The sequence below is a fragment of the Anthonomus grandis genome, chromosome 2, assembly GCF_022605725.1.
Source record: "Anthonomus grandis grandis chromosome 2, icAntGran1.3, whole genome shotgun sequence".
Taxonomy (NCBI): domain Eukaryota; kingdom Metazoa; phylum Arthropoda; class Insecta; order Coleoptera; family Curculionidae; genus Anthonomus; species Anthonomus grandis.
Genome location: NC_065547.1, coordinates 31,951,145 through 31,977,443, shown reverse-complemented (window position 1 = coordinate 31,977,443; position 26,299 = coordinate 31,951,145). Strand labels below are relative to the sequence as shown.

At 32.9% G+C, this 26,299-nt stretch overlaps 1 protein-coding gene across 1 annotated transcript; it reads left to right on the top strand.

Moving 5' to 3' along the window:
• The first annotated feature begins 23,012 nt into the window (after window positions 1–23,012).
• LOC126750206 (leucine-rich repeat neuronal protein 2) lies at window positions 23,013–25,347 on the top strand. Its single transcript, XM_050459746.1, has one exon. The coding sequence runs from the start codon at window positions 23,197–23,199 to the stop codon at window positions 24,880–24,882; it is 1,686 nt and encodes a 561-aa protein (XP_050315703.1). The 5' UTR covers window positions 23,013–23,196; the 3' UTR covers window positions 24,883–25,347.
• Window positions 25,348–26,299: the final 952 nt, after the last annotated feature.

Here is a 26,299-nt window from a genome sequence, read left to right as displayed (position 1 = left end):
ACATAAAACTCGAATTTGAAATTTATAGAAAACCAACTGCTAGGGATAATGTTATACCCTTTTGTTCAAACCATCCAGTTACTCAAAAGCTTTCCGCATTTAACTCACTTCTCCACCGTCTTTTTAATATCCCTCTTTCTCAAAAACATTTTAAAAAGGAACTCAATATAATTTTTCAAATTGCTCGGAACAATGGTTATCCTGACAAGATTATAAATTCTCTTTATTTTAAACATCTTTACAAACATTTAAATAAGCCACATATATACAAAACCGATGGCATGTACAGAAGCATATCATATTTTGGAAACATATCCCATCAGGTTGCCAAGAGTTTGTCGAGGGACTCTAATGAGCGGTTGAGTGTTTGTTTCAGAACTTAACTAATATTCTATCAAAATCTCTAGTCAACACCAAAGATAAAATTCCCGTCACACACAGATCTGGTGTTTTCTGCAATGTGTGCTACATCGGACAAAGCGGAAGGAGAATCGAGACGAGAGTCAAAGAACATAATAAACTCATTGAAAAGAATAGAAAGCGTTTTATAACCAATACCCCTTCTCCTTTTGCCAATCATATTATTAAGACCGGACATGGGTTCGAGCCTGAGGCTGATACCGAGGTGCTCCATGTTTGTCAGAAGGGGTTAAGGTTGGATCTTTTGGAAATCCTGGAAATAAATAAAGCCATCAAATCACCGGTTTACACTTGTATTAATGAGCAAACTCAATTTGAGAGCAACACTTTCTTTAATTCCTTGGGCCCTAACAGTAACACTGACATTTGATTTGATCTGACTCATTAACACACTTTTATTTGTTCACACCCTATAACACTACAGTCCGATGGTTCTCTCTCACTCGCTCCCAGTACCAGCGGCGGCTCGTCAGGGTAGGCAAGGTAGGCGCCGCCTACCTTATAAAATTTACTTGTAAATTTGAAAAAAAAAATGACCATTATAATTTATATAATATAATCATTCTTTTTAATGTAATATTAAAATATCTGATAAGCCTCCTAGTCTAATGTTAATACGCATGCATCTATCGCCACTTTAAGTGAAACCTGAGCTAGTCTAAAGCGACCCGCCTCATAAAATCAAATGGGAAGGCGATATTTCCAACCGCCTGTATTTAATGGTCTCTACGGCGGCAATCTCCTATACAAAACTTACAGCGGCCGACGTGAAACAAAATTATTCTATGCGACAAAAAGTGCACTGTTAGGCGGACAATTCGGGCGTCTTCGACCGTCTTCGTCAATTCGCTCGAAGCGCTCGTTCGTCGATCGATAAAGGGGAAAGGGCTGGTGATTTTAGAGTACGATTGTACTAAATCTAGCATAAGTGGAAAAAAATTTAGCACGCAATACAAATTCTGTTTTCTTACTTAAATGTAAAAAAATATTAAAATGTACATTTTTCATGGCAGTCTAGGTTTTTTGCTGTAAAATTTTCAAGCAATGACTACGATTTTTATAACGTATTTAATTTTTAGTACAATTGGGTGAGTTTCAGTATGATAATTAAATCACGGATGAGATGAGCCCTCGTTCAATGGAAAATCAATGGTGGGGCGGGATTTTGTGCTGTGTGGCGTCTTTGTTGCACTTATTTAAAACTACATAGGAGCAATAAAGATGGTGATGGTACTAATTAATACTAATAATATGATAGGAGGAAAATAATTCCAGATTTTTCTTGGCGGGGTTTTGTTTTTATTCATTAACGGTTTGTGGCTGGTTTCTTCCGTTTCTTTCAGCTTTGAACGATTTTTCTGCTGTCGTACGTTGTATGGTTGCTTCTCCATTGAATTTTGAGTTTGGTTTATATTAGATAAGTATAAGTATATTAGAATAATAATTGTGCTATTAAAGTTTGTAGAGGTAGTAGAGGTACCTATTAAGAGGTTGTATATTTTTGAGAATATTATAATATAGAGTAGAAAGTAGGTAATTTTTGTAGAAGTAGAGGTGCATACCTAACCTAGTTGTTTGATCCTTTTACTATTTTTTTTAGAATGGCCAATAATCTCGCCGAAACTCCTGTGCATGATGTAATTTGTTCTTTACATAAACCCCATTTTCTCGCCTAAATGAAAATGATCGTAGGGAAATAATTTCTATTGGTCGCCCTACACCCCCCCTTTCAATTTTAAAACCTGACAAAAAGCAAGGCCAAGCATTCTCGCGATCCTTTAAGACCCAGTGGTTCGAAACCCATCAATGGTTATGTGGTAGTTATTTTAAACAAAGTTTGTTTTGTTGGCCTTGTATACTTTTAGGAGGTAATAGAAATAATGTTTGGGTGTCTCGGGGTTTTTGCGATTTAAAAAATCTGTCAGCTAGCATAAAAAAAACATGAATCGTCAAAGGAGCATATGAGTAGCTACCTTAGTCTAAAGCGCTTGCAAAAAAATAGTAGCACTATACAGGATTGGTTTTTAAAATCAGGATTTGTTTTTAAAATCCTATAACGAGGATGTAAGAAAAAATAGAAATTTATTGAGCTATTTGATTGATGTCACTTGTCATCTTGCAAAACAAGAATTATCTTTTAGAGGCCACAATGAAAAATCCGATTCTTTTAACACTGGCAATTTTCGTGAAACATTTAACTTGTTAATTAAACGTGACATCGAAATGCAAAACCATTTAAAAAAAATAGGCAATAATTTTTCTGGTTTGTCTAAGACTATCCAAAACGATATAATAGGTTGTATCTCTGAACATCTTTTGGAGACAATACATAAAGAAATAAAAGAAGCATTATTTTTTTATGTACAAGCTGATGACACTACTGACATTTTAGAAAAATCACAATGCGCTATTTCGGTCAGATATGTAAACCAATCTGGTGACATTAAAGAAAGATTTTTGGGATTTTTTGATGTAAGTCAAGATAGAACGGCAGACGTGATGTACGAATTAATTGTTTCTGTTTTAAGTCCTTTCGATTATAAGAAAAATTTAGTTGGTCAATGTTATGATGGCGCTAGCGTAATGGCAGGTTCCTTAAATGGTTTGCAAAAAAAAATTAAAGACGATGCTCCATTAGCTTTATTTACACATTGCAGTGCGCACCGATTAAACTTAGTTCTACAGAATGAAGCAAAAACTATTAAAAATTGCTGAATTTTTTTTGCGAGCGTAACTTCAATTCCCGGCTTCTTCCATCAATCTGCAAAGCGAACATTTATTTTGGACTCTATAGTTGGAAAAAGGATACCGACTGCTGTAGATACCAGATGGGCTTCACGTTCAAAAATCGTTCATCTTTTAGATTCAAAATGGAATGACTTAAAAAAAGTTTTTCAAACAATTATTGACGATCAATCTTCATCATCCGAGTCAATTAACGGGGCAAAGGGATATCTTAGAGTTATGAAAGGTTTAGAATTTTCTTCTTTAACCGCGGCTTACAAAAATGTATTTGATATTACGGATCCACTATTTAGTATTTTGCAAAAAAAGTCTTTAGATATTGCTTATTGTCAAAAACAGGTATTTTTAACAAAAGAGCGTCTACAGTCCTTGCGGAATGAATTAACCTTCGAACAATTTTTTGAAGAAGCAAAAATTAGAATTTCAGGCGATATGATAGATAGCGTGGATAATCCTACACCATCAAAAAGAATAAAATTATCAAACACTATCAAAGGGGATGAAAAGTCTTCTTTGCGAATTTTATTTTATGAGATTATTGATAATATTTCGACGCAAATAGATGTTCGGTTTGCAGATCTATCGCAGTTAACTTATTTTGCATTGGTTGATTCTTCTAAGTTCCAAGAGTATAAGAAAAATTTTCCAACTTCTTTAGTTACAAGTGTCACCAACCTTTATAAAAATATTTTTGACAAACAGCAACTAATTAATGAGTTAAGTGTAATTTTTCACGATGAAGAACTAACAACATTAAATGTAGAGTCGATTTTAAAACATTTTATAGATAATGGTCTTAAAGAAATATTTCCCCAAGCTTTTACACTTTTTACGCTTATTCCTACAATACCAATCACAAGTACATCAGTTGAAAGACATTTTTCATGCCTTAAACGCATAAAAACATATTCCCGAAATAAAATAGGTAATGAGCGCTTATCATCACTTGCTTTAATTTCCATCGAAAAGGAACTCTTTTGCTCTTTACAGGGATCTGATAATTTTACAGATTTAATAATAAGTAGGTTTGCACTTTTAAAGGACAGAAGAATAAACCTTATTTATAAAAATTAGTTGTTTTACAACTAAAAAAAAAACAAAAAAAAAATTAAAAACAAAAAAAAAATTTAAATCAAAAATTAAAAACAAAATCTATGTTAAGTATAAGAATATTATGATATCTTTTAGTTATATAGTATTCAACTTTAATCTTTTTTAGAAATAGTATTAAAAAGAAGAAAACTACATAGGATCAAAGGTGCATTAAACTAAATAACCATGCATTTTTGGTAACTAAGTAAAAAAGATCTATGTTAATAAAAATTAATTTATTTGTATTTGTTTATAATATAGAAGAATGTTTACTGCATCTTTGCATCTTATAGTAGGTATCTGTCAATAACAGTAGGTAGTGTATATTATTTTTAGGTAATTTTTTTTTAAAGATTTCGAAAACGTTATTTTTTTCTTAATTTTAGTAAATTATTAATGACAAGTGGCCGTGGCACCACAATTTTTTTTTTAATCCCGAAAAAGCGGGGGGAGGGGGAGCTCGGGCTACTCGGTGTGCGCACTGTTAATATAATGTATAATAATATGTCGCCTACCTTAGATTACAGGGCGCGAGCCGCCACTGCCCAGTACTCAGTAGAAATCTGCTAATCTCATATTGTTCAATTTTATTATAATTTTAACTGTTCACTAGATGTCGTGCAATGTACTATTCAAGTATTGTTTATTATTGTTTTGAATTTGTGTATGTGTTAAGTAACCCAGTAAGTATTTTACAATTTTCATGATGTTATCTGTATTTTTTATGTCACCTGTCAAGAAAAAAAATGTTCGTATATGTTTTTGACTGTTTGAAATATTTAGAGTCTGATGATGGCAAGACCACTTGCCGAAATACATCACTCCTAAAATCAGAGGACTAGCATTTTATTTGTGGAGAAAAGGCTTCCTCTTAACTCTTCAATATTATATTGACTCCACTTCAGAATGGACTTCTTCCTTAATATAATCAGAGAATTCTTAGGCATAACTTTTATGATCATCTGTTACAATAAAATAAATGACCATAAAAAATAATTTTTGACCAACTTTTACCTTCTGACGGATTACCTATTATTTCAACGAAATATTATATATATTTTATTATCAATATTTAGCATACTGTTAAAAATGCCATTAATTAACGAATTTTTTAAAACTAACTAAAGCTCTTACTTCCTGCTACTTTTTTTTTTTTAATTAAATTTTGACATTGATTCTTTTTCAATCTGGCTTTGTTAAATAAAAAACCTTGTTTGTCCATTTAGGACAATCAGTCGAAACAAAAGCTGTTAAATATTTAAATACCATAGATTATGGCATATTATTTTTTTTAATCGTAATTTTATCATCACTCATAACATAGTTATATGGTTTTAAAGGCGATATTTTAAGTAATTCGAGAAAAAAACATTAAAAAATTCATATCTTCATAACAGTAACTTTTAGGCCCAAGGCATTGGAGTAAAAAGCTTTCAAATGACCCCAAGAATATGCCAAAAAATTTTGTCGGTTTATGTGCAGAACACCCTGTATAGCTGAATTTTTTTTGAAAATGTGTGACATATTTTCCAAGCTTATATTTTATAAAAAATGTAAGAAAATCTGCTGAAGCTGACTAACAAAATTTATTTGATATTTACGGGTTCATAAAGTGGATTTGTTAGAACAAGTATTAACAAACTTAAAATAGGCTTTGGGGTTTTTTATCGCCCGCCTCAATTTAATATCCTTAGATCATTAAAGCATTTGGACACTTCAATTTCATACATTCTTCCAATGGTAGATGAAACAATAATAATGGATGACCTCAACATTAGCCTATTAGAATATAAATCTGTAAATGAGCACTTTAATTTTCTGTGGTTATAAATCCGACTAGGTTTTCAAAGCAGAAAGCAAGTCTAATTGATGTCATAATTCTGTCAAATGAAAATCTACTAATAGGTAATGTTGAACATAAAGATATGCATGCGCACTCCGACCATCAACTTATTTATTGCACTCTTGCTGTTAATGCTCCAAAAATTTCCCCAAAACTTATCACATTTAGAAATTTTAGGAGTTTAGATAGGACTTTTGATTCCGATCTTAACGCAGTAGATTGGGGTGAGGTGTTAAGTTTGATGGAACTAGATGATAAGGTACAGTGTTTTAGGCATACTCTTACGCAACTTTTTGATAGGCATGCACCTTTCACCACGGTTAGGGTAACAAAGCCGAAAGCACCTTAGTTTACAGACGCTTTAAAAGAAATGAAAAAATACAGAAATTCACTGCTTTCGAAATATAAAAAAAAACTAAACAGCCTGGTGATTGGGAAGCTTATAAAAATGTTCGTAACATGTTTACATCTGCAGTGAGAAATGAAAAGAAGGCCTATATTAATTTTTTGCATATAGACATAGGAATAAGAAAGCGCTCTGAAATGGTTTGGACAATCTTAATATTTATAGTAAAGCAAAGAGCAATTCTACTTCAAACCTACCGGAAAGCTTAAAGAATCCGGAAGCAAGTAACCAGTTTTTTGTTGAATCGGTGCATCAGGTGTCTACACCAGTTACAGCGGAGATCTTTCGGCAATATCTTGGTGGCAAAGTCACGGATCAAAGGTTCGATCTAGAACTGGTGGATACTGGTGGCGTATCTGAAGCTATTTCGAAAATAACTTCGAATTTCAGTGGCATTGATAGTTTGTCATTAGAAATGGTTAAGATGTGCTGTCCCAGTGTCATACCGGTGTTAACTCACATTTTTAATCCTTGCATCAAGAAAGGTGAATTTCCCTCTTTATGGAAAGAGGCAATAGTGTTGCCACTGCCTAAGATCTCTAACCCGAATGATTGTTCTGATTTACGACCAATCAGCCTACTGTCTGTATTGTCCAAGATTTTTGAAAAGATTATATACAAGCAGGTGATTGAATACATTGATCAAAATAATTTGCTCTCGGAATCGCAGTTAGGATTTCATTGTGGTTTTAATACTGCCTTAGCTCTTCTTGAAGTTTTTGACGATATTACTGATGCTCGTTACTCATTACTCAAACCTTATATACAAATAGGATTTGGATGGAGCTTCTGGTAATAGTAATTATAAGCAGGCAGTTCTTTAACGATGCAGATACTGAAAAAAAATAAATAAAAATCTATTTTATTTAATTAGCTATTGTTAAGTGGTTTTTAATAATTTATGTTAAATAAAAGTTTAAAAATAGGGGTTTATGGGCTAATTATAGATAATATCAAAAAATGGGCGAATATCTGGAAAGTAATTCAAATTTGTAAAAAGGGTCTAGATCAGGTTTTATGGCCATTCCATATCTTTAGATATCACCGTTTTCAAAATATAAAACTACCCCTTTTAACCCCTCTTAGAATCTGGGCATTTCTTTTATGTGACAATGCTTAACAACATTGAAGGAAATGTTTTAGGGAGAATGGCGGATTATATTTAATAAGTAAATTGTGTAAAGTACCTACCTACAGTGTAGTAAATTGTGATTTAAGTAATTATGATTTAAGATATAGGGTTAAAATGAAACAACCTTCTTAGGGTTAAGTAGGATCTATAATAAAATATCAAAAAGCTACATCCAAGGATCGTTGATCTTCCCGTTGACCTGGTTTATGATAATCCTTACTAGACATTATAATGTTTTGCTATATATAATTAATTAATGAATTATTACAATATAGTACACAATATTTGTTATACTGGGTGATACTTCCATACTACACCTCCCCGGGAAATTTAAGGAATTTACATATTTCTTTTAAATTGAAAATTCCGGATATATATATACTATAAAAGTAACAACTCTTCTTAACACATTCCTAAAATTATATACATACATTCAATTAATATCCAGTAATTTTGAAAATTTCAACTTTTTACCTAAATAACCCCTCTTTTCCATTTTTTTTCACAAAACCTTAACTAATAATACACCAAACTAGTAAATTAATTAATTATTACCTAACTATGCGCAGGGCCCTTTATGCAATTACTTACTTATAATATAATTTAGTTCTATTTTTATGGATTAGAATCTCTTTATTTTCTTTTACAATTTTTACATTAGGAGATTCATCCTGAACGACTACATACGGCTCCAGGAAACAAGGACTTGCAATTTTATTACCATTATATTCATTTTTAACGAGAATTAAATCTCCTTTCTTATATTCAATGGAATTTATATTTTTATCATAAGATATTTTTCTTTTGAAAGTAAAATATTATTTCTTGCGTCATCATGAGCTTTCTGTAACCTGTATTTCAATTCAATTGGATAACTATCAAAATTATAAATAGGTTCCACGATATTTTTTAAATTACTTGGTATCTGACATTTTTTCCCAAAAACAAGCTCAAAAGGAGTATATTTAGTTTCAGTATGAACTGCCGTATTATACGCAAAACACCAGTACGGAATCCATGAACTCCAAGCTGCGACATGGTTTTCTGACTGAATTCTTAAATATACTCCTAAAGCCTTGTGTGAATTTTCCAATGACCCTATGCTTTCGTGATGGTATGCGGTGGAATGAACTTGTTTTATTTTTAAATTTTTGCAAACTTCACTCATTGTAGAAGAAATAAATTCAGATCCCCTATTAGTTGCAATTTCCTGCGGAATTCCATATCTTAAGATAAAATTTTCCACAAATGCCTTCGCAACTGACACAGCATCTTTATTTTTTAATGGATATGCTTCTACGAATTTTGTTAATTCACACTGCAGGGTAAGAATATAGGAAAAATCATTGATATCTGTAGGTAGCGGTCCTACAATGTCTAGATACATTTTTTGAAACGAAGAACTGGCTGTGGTAATAATCACCAAATTTTGTTAAACGACTAGATGGGTCTGTAAGGCTAAATAAGTACAAGGGTTTATGGTCTGTCACTATTTTAAATCGGCGTTCGTATAAGTATAGGCGAAAATGTTTTACAGCCCAATAAATAGCTAAAAGTTCTTTGTGAATAGTTGGATAATTTATTTCGGCCTTATTTAAACTCCTGCTTGAATATGCTAGTGGTTTATTATTTTTGTTCGAAAGCACTGCTCCAATAGCAATTTGTGAAGCATCTGTTTAAAGTATAAATTCGTGTCCGTAAAATCTGGATACTCCAACACTGGATATTGAACCATTGCTTTCTTTAAAATTTCAAACGCACTATTACACTCATCTGTCCATTCAAACCTCGTATACTTTCTACATAACTTATTTAGGGGTACAGATAATTCCGCGAATTTTGGTATAAATTTCCAATAATAGTTGGCAAAAGCAACAAAACGTTTAACTTCATCTGAATTTTTTAGAATAGGATATTCATTTAAAACTTTTCTGCTTTGCTCATCTAATTCGACTTGGTAATATCCCTGACTTAAATCTAAATGTGAAAAATAAAGTGCAGGAGAATCTAAAATGTCAATTACGTTTGCTATAGGCCATTTAATATCTACCAAATTGCGGTTTAAAAATCTGTAATCTAAAACAAGTCTGCTACGTTGTTCACCTGCTTTATCTCCCTTTTTTGGAACAAGTAACATCGGATATGACCATTCGCTCTGCACACTCTCGATGATATCATCCAAGCACATTTGAGAAATTTGCTTATTTATTTCCTCTTTTTGTGACTGAGGTAGTCTATATGGTTTTACATAAACGAGTTGAGTATTTGGCTTTATTTGAATAGACTGTTTATAATTATTTGTAACACCTAACTTATTCCCGGGTATATGAAACACATCTGGAAATTTCGCATATAATTGTTCAATAGAATCTTTTCCCTCTTTATTTAAATACCCAGGTTTAAGCAAATTAAACAAATCTTTTACTCGATTGCTTGATACAGCCTGCGAAGTAAATTGACAACAATTATAGTGGCTCAACTTTTCAATTTTTGGTAAGCAATTTCTCAAACGTACTTCAGTTTCACGCGTACTTAAAATTTTAACTGGAATTTTCCCATCTCTCGGTTACGCAATCACACCTGCTACAAACACTCCCTGACACAATTCACTAGGCAATACTACACATTCTTCAACCAACCCTGTCTCTATGTATTGAATACTTTCACATCTTGGAAGTAAGGTCATACTTTTATTGCTACTAGCATTTAGGTCTAATGCAATTTTATTTTCATCATTAAACAATGATAATGTATTTTCCTCATAATTTAAATTAGCTTTATACTTAAAAAAAAAAATTCTACCAATTATTCCATTGGTTTCACATTCCAATGATTTAAATACATAAAATTTTTCCCTAAATCTCACATTTCCATATAATAAGAATCAATAATAAGATTTAAATATACATATCCGAATAAAACTAAATTACCCCCTATGCCTTTAATTTCAAGACATTCTTTGTGCAACGGAATTCTAGAGTCTAAATATTTTAATTTAAGCGCACACAATGATGCTCCTGTATCTATTAAAAATCCTAATTTCTTACTATTTACATGAAAGAAAACTGAAGTTGAGTAATTTGTTGAATAAGTAAAAATATTATTATCGTTAGGGACGAAAAAAACCATCCTGATTATTCATCATATCTGATGCTCCCTGACCTGCTTCAATCTCATTATCAACATCGACATAATTTATTTGTCTTTGCGAATTTCCAGGAAACCCTCGAGAAAACGAACGTCCTCGGTAGCCTCTCTGAAAACGCTGACCAAAACATTTTTTTTCCAAACATTTTATTTATCTCCTATAAATTACATTTCGAACTTAATTATACTACTTATTCGTTAAAAAAAACGCTGACCAGGTATTCTCGTATTACCTCGGCCACGATTATTATAATGAAAATTCGGATTAGCATTATTATTAAAATTTCTAGAATTACAATTGTTATGTGTGTGTCTATTAGAATTTGTGCTTCTAAAAAATCTTCCTGTAGGTGGTAATCTATTACCGCCTCTGGCAAAACCTCTATTATGCCTTTGAGATAAATTGAAAATTTGTTGATTTTGATTTTGAAAAAAAATTTCTTCATTTTATGCCGCTCTTATGACATCTTTTAAAAACGTAAAATTTCTGGCTGATATGATTGTGCTAAGCTTTTGATTTCTAAGCCCGTTTGTAGACTGTTTTACAGCTGTTTTTTCATTTAAAGGTTTCAAAACGTCAAAAGCATTAGAATCACCCTCTGCCTGAGAAATTGTCAAATTTACAAAAATATCTTCGAGCTCTTTGCCAAAGTCAGAAATAGATTTATCTCCTTGTTTAGTGGCAAATAATTTAACCTGAAGGGCAGTATCGGATTTTTTAGTTAAAAGGTGTGTTTTTATGTCCCTGGTTAGAGCCTCAACAGAACTATAACTAGTGTTTAAACGTAATTTTGCGCTACAAGAAATTCTTGTTTTCAAAATAAAACTAATTAACAAAGTCTTTCCCTCATCATTAAGCATAGAACTGTAAAATTCCGCAGTTTCACATAATTTATTGGTAATGGCCTCTGAATCATCCATTACGGGCAAAAGGCTTGTGGCAACTTTAAGATGGAAAGAAGACATTTTCGATTCAAGATTCGCGCTTTGTCATGGATATTTTTGAATTTCTTGGTACACCGCTTTAATTTTTTCTATAATTTCCCTAGCAATGGCAACATCCGAATCATCTATTTCCGAATTTTTAATTTTTTGATTAATATCTGATATTTCTTTGCTTAATCGAGAATAAACCGTTTTTGCTTCGCTTATTTTTGTTTAAGCTATTGGTGTTTTTCCCCTATCATAATTTAACTTTACTAAATAGGCTCTGATATCTTTTAAAGAATTTAGAATATCCTTTAAATTATCTCCCATTAAAATAAATACCTCGCTATTTGTAATAAAAATTAAAATAATAATCCTTGTTAACCGGGTCCGTATTTAGACTAACAATCAAAATAATAATAGGTACTATAAACAATTTAAAAACTTACATGTAGGTATACAACTAAATTAATATTAGCACTTTTTAACAACTACTATACATCTTTGCTCAATTTGTGGTTATAATATTCTTTTTCCCATTCCATTTTCCATTCAATTCTCCATTCCATTTTTCCATACTTTTATTATTTTTTTGAATGTCCATAAAACCTAAAACAGAACCTAAAATTTTAAAATTGTTCCTCTGCGAATAGTCTGCTTCAGTCCTCTTCTACAGCGTTTAACCAAAACGTATATGGCAACAAGGGCCACGGTTGCTACTAGAATTACCAAAAGGCATTCTGAAAGTGAAAACCCCGTTTTTGATATTTCGCTTCTAGCATCTCCATTTGAAGCCTGGTTAATAACTATTTGCTCCTTAGACTTGGCGTTTCCCATTTTTTAAGATTATTGGAACTATTTTCTTCTTTTGTCCACCAACATCGTTTTTCTTCTTTTTTTTTATCATTTATATCCTTTATATCCTGGCAGGGTCGCCATGTAGTAAGTTATGATTTAAGTAATTATGATTTAAGACATAGGGTTAAAATGAAACAACCTTCTTAGGGTTAAGTAGGATCTATAATAAAATATCAAAAAGCTACATCCAAGGATCGTTGAACTTCCCGTTGACCTGGTTTATGATAATGCTTACTAGACATTATAATGTTTTGCTATATAGAATTAATTAATGTATTATTACAATATAGTAGATTCCTATTTACACAATATTTGTTATACTGGGTGATACTTCCATACTACAACAGCTACTGGCGCTTAAATCCAACTTTTCTAACTGTGGGGATAAGAGCAATAATTATGGAGAATTAATAAATATATGTGGGGTATAAAACTAGTGAACAAGGGACAAATCAACGTGCTATAGGCTGCTAATTCCTTTCTTCTATATACATTTGTGCTGCCCATCCCTTGCGTCACCGGTCGGTATTCTCGCGATACTTTTGAAAAAGTTTTACGGGATTAATTACTGAGATTAACTACTAGTGAATTCTACACCAAAATACGCGAAAACCCCTTGTCATACAAGTCATTCCTTTTTGTACTTGTACACACTCCTACTTTTTGTTCCTCGTTTATTTTGGGAGCGAAATGAAGCATAAAAAAACTTGGCATGCTTTTTAAACGAACCACCTTTTTTGCCCGATTTGTCCATAGACTAAATGGAAACATTGCCAGCCTAAGTGCCGAAATCACTACGGTCAATGAATAATTAATAAAATATTTTTACATTAGCCTTAGAGTAATTGCCAATGGGTGTGCTATCGATTTAAAGCAAAGTTCAGTTTTACTCAATGACATGAGAAAAATGAACAATAATTTATATAAATGGTACTAATAGTGTTCACAAAGTTCTTGTACGTCATGTAATGTGTTATATAATTGGATCTTTTGATTTGCCTAAGGAAAATTATCGGATAAAGCCCTAGATGAAAGAAAATGATGTCGTTAGAAACAGATAGAATTAGTTTAAATAAATTCGTTAGAATTAGTTTAAATAAAGATCTTATAAACATTTTACTTTTAACTTCGTAGTCCCTTATTTCTTCCCTGAGAAATATAAACTTAAATAAAAATATCATAAAGATGAGAACGATATTTAAAAGTATTTGATCTAAAGGGGCTTATAATAATGACTGTAATAATTTTCCTGATCTAGATTTAGATAAGAGTGATGGAGTCTGATTAACTTTAGTTTAGAATTTATGTTATCTATCTAAAATAGTTATTTATGTAACAAGTGTATAAAATGACCTTTTTTTATGAATGGAAATTCTTAGGCACTAGTGCGTAAAAAGTTAAACTTTATAAACCCTGGGTGTGTAAAGTGAGCACTTTATCCAGAAATATTTTTTTAAATGTTATCTATGTCAATGTATCCACGCTGTACCACGGTCGATGGTGAGTTAAACATTTAAAGAGAATGACATTTGAATGAATGAATGAATCATTATTTACCAAAAAATACAAATACAATTATACAGTAGAACCTACAATACAATCTATTAGTATTATATGTGTAAGCATCGTCAAACTAATGGGAGAAAAATAACTTAGTTTGTTAATAAGATTGTTATTAAACATAACACCAGTAATAAAATGCTAAGTAATAAATTGATTACAAAAGATTTTACTTAGTAAAATAGGGATAAAATATTGTAACTATTTATAAATTATGTATTTTTTAATATTTGTTCTTGTATAAAATGCCAATATACTAACACATAAATAAATAGTACAAAATAGGAATAAATACAGTTATAGTAGTGGCTTAACTAGGCTAGCTAGGTATTAGTTTGCAGGCCATGTACCTCAGTCGAACCCCAAGAATTCCTGTATGTTATGTGGACTTATGTGAAGCAAGATTTTTTTATTGTGAATTAAAATTTATTAGAGGGCAGACTTTTTATTTCATCTGGCAGGTAATTAAAAAGTTTGATGGATAATATTTTAAAATTTCCTTGAGTTTAAGTTAATCTATGTTGGGGAATCACAGCTTGATTTTTGTTTCTTGTATCATAAATATGAATTGATTCGTGAGTAGATATATTAGCAATATTGCTTTTTACATATTGGAGTGCTTGTTGTATGTATGTTGCAGGGAAGGTAAATATTTTAAAATTTTTAAGGTGTGGTCGACACTGTGAGTCTGTGTGTTTTTAAATTTGTTAGGATTCTTATAGCTTTTTTTGTTGTATAAGTATGGAATGCCAGCGTGTAGATTGACCCCATCCCAAGAAATTAGATCATTAGATTCTGAAACATGCATGTGTACGCAATTCTACCAATGTCTGTTATTGTGTATAGTATTTTTTTTAGTAAGAAGTTGACACTTCCTATTCCTAAAAATATAAATAGCCAATAAAAAAAAAAACCACTGAGCATATCTCTCGAGACGCTAACAAAACGATAAGAGGAAAACAGGAATTGGATCTGCCCGTTAGCAGCAAGAACAAAAACCATAAGACAGGAAACCGAAAGTCAATTAAATTATTTAAAAGAGAAAGCAAAGGATCAAGAGACAGTACGTAGCCAGATACAACCAGAAAAAATAATATAAGATGGAGGAAAAGAACTCAGCGATAACAGCCTTAGCTCCATGGATACGGGTGATGGAGAAATGGCAGCATGTGAGACGCTAAGTCAAAGGCTGAAAAATAATATCATGGCCGGCGGGGATTCAGGATACACTGGTTGCCGCTCAAGCCTAAACATAAATAACAAATCAGGGAACCCAAGACATCCCAGTTTCAGCAATACAGGAAGGGAATACAAGATTTAGATCATATATCCATCTACGACAACATGGAGACAGCGGTTATGCAGGGGTATCATTTTTGTGAAGTACTACGTTCCGTTCAGACTTAACATTCAGGATTTAACATTCATAAACTAGAAAGGTTTTAGCGGTGGCATTAGAATACAGTTGAATTTGCTGTATCTACAACCCTGCTAACATTAATTTGAACCCGAACATACTGTCTCGTATTTATGACAGATTAAGCAATGATAAAAAGACGAAAACAATTATTGCAGTTAAGTCTCCTGCTGCATAGTCATTACACGGCCTGGGAGTCAGGTACTGTAAATAGCAACGGTGAAGTCATAATGGAGTTTCTAGATCCAAGCAATCTGGTATTCATAAATGATGGACAGGAAACGAGGATCAGCCGGGATTCTTCTCGGGCAACTTCTGAGTGCCCCTAATGGCGTATTATGCAGCTCTTCCTTGGGAAGCTTTTTTAGCAGCAGGACCTTATTTGAAACAGGTACAAGTGATTACAGGCCCATTCTAATAAAAAACTTGAAATTATAAAACAAACAAAAAACCAACGACGGAACCAATACTTCTAGTAGATTCTTGGTAACACCAACAAAACGGACTAGAACAAGTACAAACTAAACTTAGATGCCAATTCCCCACCACATGAAATCAGTGTAAATCCATACATAAGGCAATAATGAGTGCTGCAACTGAATCTATCCCAATGGCTAAAATAACTAGGCCCTAACATCCCTGGTGGACTTCGGAATACTCAACTATCGCCATGGAAAAAAGACAGGCATTAAAACGTTATAGAAAAACGAATTTGCCCTAATTTAACTATCTTCGTATCTTTTATAGATTTCGAGATCCCCATATTGGAGGTCGAATTTGAAACACCCTATATAATATTTCTTCATACTATGCATGATTATTTTCTATTTCCTAGGATATAAATAATAGTAAAGCCCTATTGTAGAGAGATAGATTTTGCTATATTTTAAGTTGGTTTAAAGTGTATAGAAACACTGTCTTGGACACAACATTTTTTTCTGTATAGAAGTTTTGAATAACCGTGCTTTAATTAGCTCTTATTAAACTAGCCTTTCCCTTTAGAATTTAGCCCTTGATATGATTGCAAGAAATAGTGCGCTATTTTTTAAAAGTACTAAATAAATAAATAAATAATCTTTATTTAGCACTTGACTAGTTACTGAAAAGTAAAGAATTTACAAAGGTTATTGTTAGTTACAAAAAATAAACATTATCTTATTAATATGTGTCCTTTAAAAATGTACAAACACTTTTAATAAACATTTTTAAAATTAGGTGCACTCTTTATTATTTCTGGAAGGACATTATAGGTGCGAGCTTCCTCGCAAAATAAAGATTTTTGTAAGGCTGTCGTTTTACCCGACTGTATGTTATAATTTTGCCTCGAACGAATAATATTACAGTCATGAAAACTTGATCTTTTTTTTAGAAAATTGTTAAAATATCTTGGTAATTGTTCATGCTCTGTTTTATATATTAAAACCAAGTTCGTCTTTTTAATGCCCTGCCCGACAGACAACCAGTTTAATGCATGTAACATGTTTACTTTTGGGGTATATTTATTACAATTAAGGATAATACGCATTACCTTGTTTTGCTGCATTTGCAGTCTATTTATATTTTCCTGAGTACAAGACATTAATAACGAACAACAATAATTAAAGTGTGGTAAAATAATTGTGTTAGATACAAGTATTTTTGTCCATTGTGAAAAATACTCTGAAATGCGACAAAAAAATTTTTTTTCTACCTTTCTTACATAGATAATCTACCTGATTAAAAAAAAAAGCAGCGGATTCAAGAAAATACCTAAATATTTTATTTTAGAAACAAAATCAACTTTAGACCCATTTATGTTGAGGACTAATCCCAGCTCGGCATATTTTTTACAATTTGTCTTTGAACCTATTACCATGCATTTTGTTTTTGATCTGTTCAGTTTTAATTTATTTTGGTAAAGGCAGTCATACATGATTTTCAACTTGTTGTTAAGAGTATTTGATATTTCTCTAAAATTATTGCCTACTACACAAATAAGGATATCATCTGCAAATAAATTAACAAATGATTTTTTTAATGCTACTAAATGTCATTAACATAAGCAATAAGTAAGTACCACTTTATCCTCATTTATCTCCTTACGTCACATTACACACACATATTGTAGAGCCGATTCACAAGAATGTTTACTCCTAAATCCAGACTGTCCCACAAATAATAGTTGATTACTCTCAAAATAGTCTCTTAGTTGTTGACATACAATAGTTTCAATATTTTATCAACTACAGGTAGTAAATTATTTGGCCTAAATTCGGCTTGAGTCTTAGGTTTGGAAACCTAAGAATGGGTGGAATGCATAAAAAGTAGTATATGCTGATGCTTCAAGTATGTACTACATTTCTAAAGTTTACACTACACTAATGAAGCATTTACTACTTTCTGTAGCATATACTACTATATACGCTATACATAGAAGAAGGTGCCAAGCTTTGGAAGTATCTACTAGTTATAGTAGTATTTACTACAGTTTAAATAAAGTTGGTGTTTGACAAACTTCGGCCCCAGCAATCAAAGTGTTTTAGTAAAAAATGGCAGTTTTTATGGATGTGCATCGTCAAAAAGTATACAAACAAAGAAGAGAATACAATAATGACGATTTATATCAAAAATTATTTAGGTAATTACCATAAATTTAATAGATTTTTCTATCCCAATCATCTAATCACGCTTTGGTATTTTAGATTTAACAGAGAAAATGTAGAGTGGCTTGGACATTATTTTCTCCAAGATAATAATGAACCGGTGGAAACAAAGGGTGGAGTCCTGTCACCGACTCGGAAAATGGAAGTTTTTTTGAGAAGTTTAGGTGTTTATAGTAAATTAACTTTGTAATTTGAAAAATGTAAATAACTTTTCTTACAGGAGATCCTGGATTTCAGCAAGGAGTTGGTGTTGATCTAGACGTCAATCAAAGCACAGTTTCCAGAACCTTAGCCACGGTATTTAAAGCAATTTATTTAAAAAGAAACAATTCGATAAAGTTCCCCAACACTAACGAATTGCTTAGAGTTGCTATTCATAAGGAAGCACGTGGTGAGCGAATGACCAGGGTTATAGGTGTTATTGACTGTACCCATGTAAAAATAACAAAACCATCTATTCACGGTGATGAATACATGAACAGAAAAGGGGTATGCTCAATAAATGTTCAAGCTACTTGCAATGCCCGAGAAATGTTTACAAGTGTGGATGCATCTTGGCCAAGCTCCGTACACGATAGTCGAATTTGGCGAAACTCCATAGTGCATGGAATTATGTATAATAATGTGCACGAAGCAGCTTTATTAGGTGATGAAGGATATGGTGTTATTGACACCATATAAAAATCCAACTACACCAATGCAAGAAAATTATAATTTAATCCATGCAAAGGAACGATGTGTCATAGAGTGCTGCTTTGGTCAGTTGAAACGGCGTTTTCCAATGCTCCAGTATACTTTTCGCTTAAAAACTGAAAACATTCCGCAACATATTGTGAGTGTATTTGTACTTCATAATATAGCTAAATATCTACAAGATCCATACCATGATTTTGATCGAATTGAGATGGAAGTTCAGCATCCCAATGAACTAATGTCAGAGGGTAATCAAGCACAAATTCGAAATCAATATTTACTTAGTCAACTATTTTCTTAACTTTTGTCTTCATGTTATTAAACTTTTTCAAAATTTGTTTTGTGTCTAGGTTTTTTCCCATTATTTTATTAAAACCAGTTGTTAATTTTTTTAGTGCATCTTCTTTTTCGTTTTTAATTTTTGGTGTCATCTTTTTATCAAATAAAATTTGATAACTTTTAAGTAACAAATAATACTTGTTCGTTTTTATCTTGTCCTAGCTCTTTTGTTGCATCGGAATCTGAAGAATCACTCATAGTTAAACCAGTATTATAATCACTGAACTTTTAAAAAGTTTGAATCCGAACCGAATTAGACGAACACACTTAATACTAATAGACGCACTGATAGAAAAACGAGTTTTGATAAGTGTCTTCTCAATTTTGAGAACTTTGACACGCGCTTACTGCGACATTAGTAGATACTTCTCTCTTAAGTAGTAGGTACTTCTGTTGGGCCGTACAGTGTAGTATTTACTTCATAGGCGAAGTAGATACTTTTATGTAAAAGCAAATGCTACAAAGTAAATATTTTTAGCGAAGCATTAGCATCAACTACTTTTTATGCATTCCACCCATTAATTATCATTTGAATGAACTTTCCTGTTTTTAAAGACGTATTTACAATATAAAGAAGAGGATAGCCTATTACACAAATAATGGTTCTTTACTAATTTGATATTTAGCGATTCATCACTAGTACTTTTATTCTGAAAACCACAAACAGTTTTTTTTTAGTTCCCCAAAACTAATAGGTTTAAAGTTAGCAAAGCTTTGAACACAATTTTTTTCTATGTTAGCACTCCAGTCAATTTTGTCTATACTATTTGAAATTTCACCTATGCTCTCAGCGTAAAAATTATTACAATTTTCTTCCATTAGTCCATCATAAATCAATCTTGGATCCATGTCTGTCAGATCACTATGGCTGAGATTTTTCTTTAAGGTTTCACAATCAACTCACCAACATGGGAACTTATACAGTATTTAGGCGTCTAGAGGTAACCAAAATAATTGCTTATCAGAATTTTATTTCTAACTCACCAAACAAAGTAAGGGATAACTGGAAACTAATCAATTTTAAGTCTAATAATGGTTGTAGCAACAGTAGTTTCACTTAGATTTATTCTTTTATAAAAGGTAAACACACAAAATCTACATCATCACAACTGCTGTAGAATTTGTGTGTTTACCTTTTATAAAAGTGTCTGAACAGCATCTTTGGGATAATGGATGAATTTTTCGAGTTAGATTTATTCTTCAAACCTTTAACGACTTCTTTGCCATCATTGCTGACAATATCATTAAGAAAATTCTAGATTCAAATGTCGACTTCTCTGCACTTCCTATGCCTTCATGTCCTAATTCTTTTTTTCTTAGTCCTATTACTTCAAGTGAGGTTAATAAAGCAATAAATAGTTTAAAACATTCTAGGGCAGTTGACGTTTACCAATTAAACAGTGCTATAATAAAGCATACCAAGGACATTGACCTTAATTTTTAACTTATGTTTTGAACAAGGGATTTTTCCAGAAAATCTCAAGGTTAGCAGGGTCATATCGATCTTCAAAAGGGGTGATAAAGAGGACCCATTTATGCAAGGGTATTTGAGATATTAATTAAGACCAGATCGACTAAGTAAGTTTTAGGACTGGTCTATCAAAAAACCAAGCAGTTATCAGCGTGGTTAATGGCATACTCTGTGTCAACCCAGAGATCCTTCTGAATAAGCTGGAAGCATTTTATGGCTTTAGAGGAGTGGTCCTCGCTTTCTTCAGATCTTACCTTACTAATAGACGTCAATGCATTGAAAACTATGGTAATGTCTTTAGTATTTGTCCTGTAAAGTTTGGAGTCACACGTGGGTCAGTCATCCGGCCTATACTTTTATACTTTATATTAATGATCTGTGTACCTTTCTGAAGTCGAATGCTTCTTTTTTATTTGCCGACGATACAACATTGCTTTCATCATTTGAGAGTCTTGAGGAACTACAGACCAATATGACTTCTGTTATATCAAGGGCCAAGAAATGGTTTGAGGGAAATAAACTTAGCTTGAACGAAGGCAAAACTCAGAAGTTAATTGTGTCAAGTAATCCTCGAGTCCAAAGCGGAGAGTGTGTTGAACTGCTGGGTTTGATTGTGGATGATGGGCTAGCATGGCTTGCCCATGTAGATAGCTTATGCAAAAAACTCTCTTCAAGCATATTTCTTCTGAGACAGCTTAAAGGCTTTATGGATATATGCATTTTTTATTCACATATTTTATATGATGTAATTTTATGGGGTAACTCTTCTGACTCAATAAGAGTGTTTCGACACCAGAAGAGAGCTTTGAGGACGATTTTAAATCTTCATCGTAGGGAGCACTGTAGACCATTTTTCATAAAATTAAACATTTTAACCCTTCCTTGTATATACATTCTTTACTGTCTTGTTGAAATTCATAAAAACAAAGATAGTTATAAAAAAAAATTTAGATTTTCACTTATATAACACATGAGATGCACAACAAATACGTCCCCCTTATTTAAAACTACAAAAATCTATGAATAGTTCACTGCCCGTTAGAATTTACACTAAATTACAATGTTCTACTCACCAGATATCTCCTAAAAAATTCAAAGTAGTTATCAGAGATACTCTTCTGGAACACAACTTTTATTTTGTGAGTTTATAATCTTTATGAGTTTATAATCACGCCTCTGAATGAATGACAAATGTGCTCAGATCTTGACAGATTTTTTGTTCAATTTTATTGTACTTTTTTATTACTATTATAACTTTGTTCAGCAACAGTATTTATGTTCTTGTTAAGATGTCATAATTTTGTACTTGTTTATATATGTTTATATTTTTTTTTCTATATTTTTATATTTTTGTTTGTATTTTATTTTTAATTTGTGTAATGACTTATAGGGATGTAATTTTTTTTTCTTTTAATCTCTCAATTGTTATTAAACTGTAATTTTAAATTCTGTATACACTGTTTTTCTTTGTTTAATTTTGTGACTCGTCTAAGACTGTAAGGTTACTAGCATTAATAAACTACTCTACTTTACTTTACATACTTTTCGCAGTCTAGATCAGTGAAATCTGTTTGTCCACTGTTATTTCCCACTATGTCTTTTAGTGTTCTCCACATCTTTTTTCCATTTCCTTTACACCTGTCAATGTTTTGATCATAGTATTCTGTTTTTTCAGTGCGTATTAATGAAGTAACTTTATTACGCTGAGTTTGGTATTCTCTCCATCATCATTCATCATTTCTTGTCAATATAAATTTTGTATATGGTCTGTCTCTATTATGTTATGCATCTGTACGGGAGCTATTTTATTTACTGCCTTGAATGATATTTATAAAATCCAAGTATTTGGTGTTTACATCAGTAGAGGTGTAATTCCAGTTTGCTCCTATTAATTCTTCTATTACGCTAGAGATGGCATCAAACTTCTCTTGTAAATAAATTAATTTTTAGCTGCTCTAGGCTGCGCTAGATATAAGTTCGCTGCGCTAGGATTTTTAGGAAAGAAAAAAAAACAACTGAGGGTGGCTAGCGTTAATCTGGCTCTTCGATTTCAACCTAGTGAGCTATAGCTTTTAAAATTACTGAACCAGCGTGCCGTAGATATAAGATCTTTGCGCTTGCCTTTTGTGAAAAAAATCCAGCTGACAAGGGCCAACTTAACTCACCTCATCTTCCGAACGTTCCTATCAATGTTATCCCTTGGCGCCGCACCTAATGAAGCCAATAAGCAAAGCAAATCGGCTCCCGAAACAGAATTCAAAAGAATACGAACGAGGGACCATTCATAAGCCCGTCCTCGGTCCGTTTATGCGGCGGTTACTTGCGAACCAGTGCGCAACGAGAAACCAACAGAAGAGCACGAAGGGGCACAGCGGCGAATCCGAGACTCCAACAAAATCAGTTCGGCATTCGAAGGGACACGGTGTCGTCGTCGTCGCACGCCCGGCCTTCTCCCTTACTCGATAACTCGCGTAAATGCTCGTTCATCTCGCGATAAAACCATCATGCTTAAGTGTTACCTAATAATTCTCTCTTTTGTGCCGTATGTCTTATCGGAATCCTGCCCGGTATTGTGCACGTGCAAGTGGAAAAACGGAAAACGCACGGTGGAGTGCATGGAGCGCGGACTTATCAAAATTCCGGAAAATGCCGATCCGGAAACCCAAGTGTTGGATTTAAGTGTGAACAACTTACAAATCCTCCCTAAGGACACCTTCCTACGATCGGGCCTAGTCAACTTACAGAGAGTCTTCCTAAAAAGTTGTCGCTTAGGCCAAATTGACCAGCAAGCCTTCAGAGGAGTCACCAATCTAATTGAACTGGATTTATCCAGCAACCTCCTTACCTCTATCCCCTCCAACACATTCCAAAATACGCCGTTCCTGAGGGAACTCTATCTAGCCAACAACCCTATCCAGAAAATTGACCCAAAGGCCTTCAGCCACCTCCACCACCTCATTAAGCTGGACATATCCGGATGTGAGATTAAAATGGTGGCTCCAAGGGCTTTTGAAGGCATCGAGGGGCTTGAGAGCTTAAAAATCAACGATAATCATTTATCAGAGTTGCGCCCTCACACCGTTGAAATACTAACCAAGCTACATGGAATTGAGCTTCACAACAACCCTTGGCATTGCGACTGTAGACTAAGGACTGTCAAGGAGTGGCTTACCATCAACAACATTCCTTACACCATTCCCCCAAAATGCCTGGGGGGACCCGAACGCCTTATAAGAAGCTCTTTGGCGGACCTCCACATGGATGATTTAGCTTGCAAGCCTGAACTGTTACCAGTTAGTAGATTTATCGAGTCTACTGCAGGAGAAAACGCTACTGTAGCATGCAGAGCCAACGCCATACCACCTCCAGTAATAAAATGGTTTTTCAATGGTAAACTGTTAACGAACAATTCCAAATTCTCCACAAACCAAGGGGTTCAGATCTACGAAACTGGCAAACAAGAAAAGAGAAGTATTTTGGTCATCAGCAACGTCCAAGAGGGCCAGGACCTGCAAGAGTTCTACTGTGTAGCAGAGAACCGTGGAGGAAGCATGGAAACTAATTTCACGTTAAGGGTCGTGTCGCGTCCTTTAGGGATCACTTCCTTGGATAATGGACAGATTGCTGGATTGACTGCCGCCCTGGCAATACTAATTCTGCTCATCACTGTGGTGGTGTTGATTTTACTAGTGCGCATCCGTAGACACCCTTACGTCGAGACGAAAACCCCCAGGCAACTGGAAGTGATCACCGTGGTAAATGGGTGCAAAAACAAGATAATCTCCCCCACGAAACCTCTTCCAGAATTCAACAACGTCTGTGACCCACCGCAGAAGCCTCCCCGATCAGATCTCTCTCCTCCCAACCCGGACCTCCTAAACGACTTCCAGCCCCATCCAGATAGTCAGGATTATAACGGGGATTATACCAGGGCGGATTCACTTTATCCATCCAGCCTCTGGGATGATACTAGCACGGCAACCAACAATCCAGGATTTATATTTGACGATAAGCCGCAGTACCCGCAGGATTACGGGTTACCGTTGCCGGAGGGTTCGAAGAGCGTGCAAAGGGTGTGGCAGAAGGGTGCGGTGCCAGTGCTACCCCCGGTTACAGCCCTGAAGAGGGTGTTGAACAGTAGGAATTCGCCAGATGAGGGGTATCAGGAGGGGTGCGGTACCGATGTGTAGAGTGTTAGGTGAGGTTTTTCGATACCAAAGACTGTGGGTTCCTAGAGATGATTTGTGAGATTTTTTGGGTGCTGGGAGGATCAGCAGAGTTTATGTAAGGGAGGGATGAAACAAGACGCTGGTGTATTAAAATTGGGTTAAAAGCTTTTTAGTGTAATTAAAAAATTTGCAAATTTTAAGTTCTGCTCTGAACAGTCTGGAATAAATAGTACTTTTTTTATTTAAATTAGTGTATAAGAGAGCAAAACAGTAGTTTTTTTATTTTTTTTTCGACTTTCTAAATGATTTAAAAAATATATATATTTTAAAAAATTATAAAAATAGTCATGGATTGGCTATAAAAAACCTAAAAAATTTCCTTAAAAATATTTTTTAACTTTTTTATCCTCAAATGCTAACATTTCTTTTAAAAAGTTGCAAGTTTAGTCCTGAATTTTCTATTAAAAACATTATAGGACAGTATAATTTTAAAATTGTAAGATTTTATAATTGCCATGCTATAATATTTATATTGTACCATTTTTATGACTTACCACTAAGTTTACCAAGTATCTCAAAAAAATTATATAAAAAGTTCAACCCTGGATTACCTATAAATTTTTGCCTATCAAATCAAATCATATTAAATAAATTTTAATAATTGTATACAGGGTATTTCAAAATTTGCTTAAATTCAAAAAAATTATGATTTTTCAAAAAAATAAGCACCTCTCTGAATTTCCTATAAAAATTCATCTTATTTGTGATAAATATACATCGGGTGAACATAAAAAAAATTTGACAATTTTAAAAAAGAAAGTAGTATTTTTACATTTTAGAAAGTAATTAAGAAAAAATAAAAAAAAATATAAGCACAAGACTATTGGTTATACAAGCTATTTAAAAATCATTAAAGGTTAAGTTAAAAAAATGTAACAGATTTATTCTTCGATTTTGCAATGTCAGTCAACAAATAGGCATAATATCTATTTCTTATAATTTTATACACGTTAAAATAACCGAAATTTAATGTTTTTAATAACTCATTTTCACATTTTTCTTATTCAAAAAATACCAATTAAAAAAAACAGATATACATATTATAATGTTATTCTAAAATTAATAATTCAACCAAAGTTATAAGTACAGCCCTGCATTGCCTATAAAATATTTATTAATAATTTTTCAATAATTATAATTACATTTAAATGATTTACTATCAAATTTATAAAAAAAACTATTTTCCGACAATTTTCAGTATAACTCTAAATCGCTGGCAAATAATTAAGAAATTAATAATAATTACATACAATAATTTTACGTTTCTAATGTTATTGTAAATTTGTTTGTAAAAAACGTAACGTAAAAAAAAACTACAAGTATAAGCATAAATTAGTTGCACCTGAAAATATTGAAATAAACTCAAGTTTTGACACAC

Bases quoted from the DNA above. Each gene is read 5' to 3' on its own strand.
- LOC126750206 (XM_050459746.1), top strand. From the start codon at position 23,197: ATGCTTAAGTGTTACCTAATAATTCTCTCTTTTGTGCCGTATGTCTTA.